General features: G+C 49.0%; 1 protein-coding gene across 10 annotated transcripts in view; it reads left to right on the top strand.

The window, feature by feature from the left end:
- The window catches only part of LOC143289007 (fibronectin type-III domain-containing protein 3a-like), a 281,853-nt gene that overhangs the window by 165,159 nt on the left and 114,194 nt on the right, over positions 1-2,500 (top strand). For all 10 annotated transcript variants that reach the window (XM_076597762.1, XM_076597760.1, XM_076597761.1 and 7 more), the window contains one exon: positions 2,482-2,500. This exon is cut by the window's right edge and continues 145 nt beyond it. In XM_076597762.1, coding sequence (XP_076453877.1) covers positions 2,482-2,500 — 19 coding nt within the window. The remainder of the gene's footprint in view (positions 1-2,481) is intronic.

The following is a 2,500-nucleotide window of genomic DNA, read 5'->3' as shown; positions in this document are numbered from 1 at the left end:
TGTCTGTCTGTCTCTCTCCGTGTCTGTCTGTCTCTATCTGTCTGTCTCTCTGTGTCTGTCTGTCTCTGTCTGTCTGTCTCTCTGTGTCTGTCTGTCTCTCTCCCTGTCTGTCTGTTTGTCTCTGTCTGTCTGCTCGTCTCTGTCTGTCTCTCTGTGTCTGTCTGTCTGTCTGTCTGTGTCTGTCTGTCTCTGTCTGTCTGTCTCTCTGTGTCTGTCTGTCTGTCTCTGTCTGTCTGTCTCTCTGTGTCTGTCTGTCTCTCTCCCTGTCTGTCTGTTTGTCTCTGTCTGTCTGCTCGTCTCTGTCTGTCTCTCTGTGTCTGTCTGTCTGTCTGTCTGTGTCTGTCTGTCTCTGTCTGTCTGTCTCTCTGTGTCTGTCTGTCTGTCTCTGTCTGTCTGTCTCTCTGTGTCTGTCTGTCTGTCTCTGTCTGTCTGTCTCTCTGTGTCTGTCTGTCTGTCTCTCTCCCTTTCTGTTTGTCTGCTTGTCTCTGTCTGCCAGTCTGTCTCTGTCTACCTGTCTTTCTGTCTCTGTCTGTCTGTCTCTCTCCCTGTCTGTCTGTCTCTGTCTGTCTCTCTCCCTGTCTGTCTGTCTGTCTCTGTCTGTCTACATGCTTGTCTCTGTCTGTCTCACTGTCTCCCTTGTTCTGTTTTTATCATTTCAAAAGTGTTGTCAGGGTAGAACAACCTTGGTGGAATACCCTTCACCTGTGGCCTGGAGAAATAATTTGTCTTTCAAGTTTCATGAATGTGTCAGGAGAGTGAGACACTCACGGTCGCGCTGACAGACGATTAGTGTTTACATGCAGCCGCGCGCGTGAGTGAGTGAGTGTGTGTGTGTGTGTGTGTGTGTGTGTGTGTGTGTGTGTGTGTGTGTGTGTTGTTTTGTTTGGGTCTCACAAAAGGGAGAGAGAGACTGTGGTTTGGTTAGCATGGTGAACCAGGTATTTGAAAAGCCTGCGTCTGCCCCTCTGTCTGTCTGTCTGTCTGTCTCTCAGTCTGATCTCTTTCTGATGTCACTCTGTGCGTCTCTGTCTCTCTCTCTGTCTCTGTCTGTCTGTCTCTCTCTCTCTCTCTGGTGTGTGCACGCACGATTGTTCTTGGCCTGGATTGGTTAATTCTGGATTGTTGTTTGTTGGTTTAAACAAATCTGTAATGTGAACCCTTGAAGTGCGAAATGCATAATATCACTACAGTTACGGACAGTTTCCAGTATTTATACATTGTGCTGAATACATTCTTGGTTCCGAAATAAGCCCAGTGGACAGTTGTATTTCTACATGATATTAAGGCCTTTTTCTTTCTTCCCCCTTCATTATATTCATACATTTTGATTCCAGAAATAAACCCGAAGGACAGTTTTCTATACTGCTACTTCGTTCGTGGGCTGCAACTCCCACGTTCACTCGTATGTACACGAGTGGGATTCTGCGTTGTATGACCGTGTTTACCCCGCCATGTAGACAGCCATACTCCGTTTTCGGGGGGTGTTTTCGATACATTTCCACACGACATGAGTGCCTCTTTCTTTATTTCCCCATCATTGTATTAATCTTTAGGGGATGATGAGATTCCCTAAAGACCTCCTCTACGGAGAACTTGTGCAGGGAAAACGTCCCACAGGCAGACCACAGCTGCGATTCAAAGACGTGTGCAAGAGGGACCTAAAAGCCTTGAACATCGACCAGAAGCAACAGCCCTCGAACGGTCAGCCTGGAGACAGACTGTGCAGAAAGGTCTTTCCAAGTTCGAAGAGACAGACACTCGCTCAGCAGCACGAGGAAAAGAGAATGAGAAGAAAGGCTGCAGCCCAGGCAGACAGACAGACAGACCAGCGTCAGACTTCATCTGTGCCCTCTGCCAACAGGGACTGTCATTTCCGCGTCGTTGCTGGCCAGCCACACCCGACGCTGTACCAGAACAAACACCTAGAGCGCAACTCCATAGTCTTCCGAGACTGAAGGATGCCTACTGTATTAATTAATACATTTGGGGTTTCCGAGATAAATGCTGTGGGCGACGGGCGCAATAGCCGAGTGGTTAAAGCGTTGGACTGTCAATCTGAGGGTCCCGGGTTCGAATCACGGTGACGGCGCCTGGTGGGTAAAGGGTGGAGATTTTTACGATCTTCCAGGTCAACATATGTGCAGACCTGCTAGTGCCTGAACCCCCCCTTCGTGTGTATATGCAAGCAGAAGATCAAATACGCACGTTAAAGATCCTGTAATCCATGTCAGCGTTCGGTGGGTTATAGAAGCAAGAACACACCCAGCATGCACCCCCCCGAAAACGGAGTATGGCTGCCTACATGGCGGGGTAAAAACGGTCATACACGTAAAGGCCCACTCGTGTGCATACGAGTGAGCGTGGGAGTTGCAGCCCACGAGCGCAGCAGAAGAAGAAGAAGAAGAAAAATGCTGTGGGGACAGTCTTCGATACGTTTCTTCATGCTTGTCAATGCCTCTCTCCCCTTGTGTTTTGTCGCAGGGCCGGCCACAGTGCGCAT

This window comes from Babylonia areolata, chromosome 13 (genome assembly GCF_041734735.1).
Source record: "Babylonia areolata isolate BAREFJ2019XMU chromosome 13, ASM4173473v1, whole genome shotgun sequence".
Lineage (NCBI taxonomy): Eukaryota > Metazoa > Mollusca > Gastropoda > Neogastropoda > Buccinidae > Babylonia > Babylonia areolata.
Note: the sequence above shows the minus strand (reverse complement) of the source record. Positions and strands in the feature narration are given on the sequence as shown.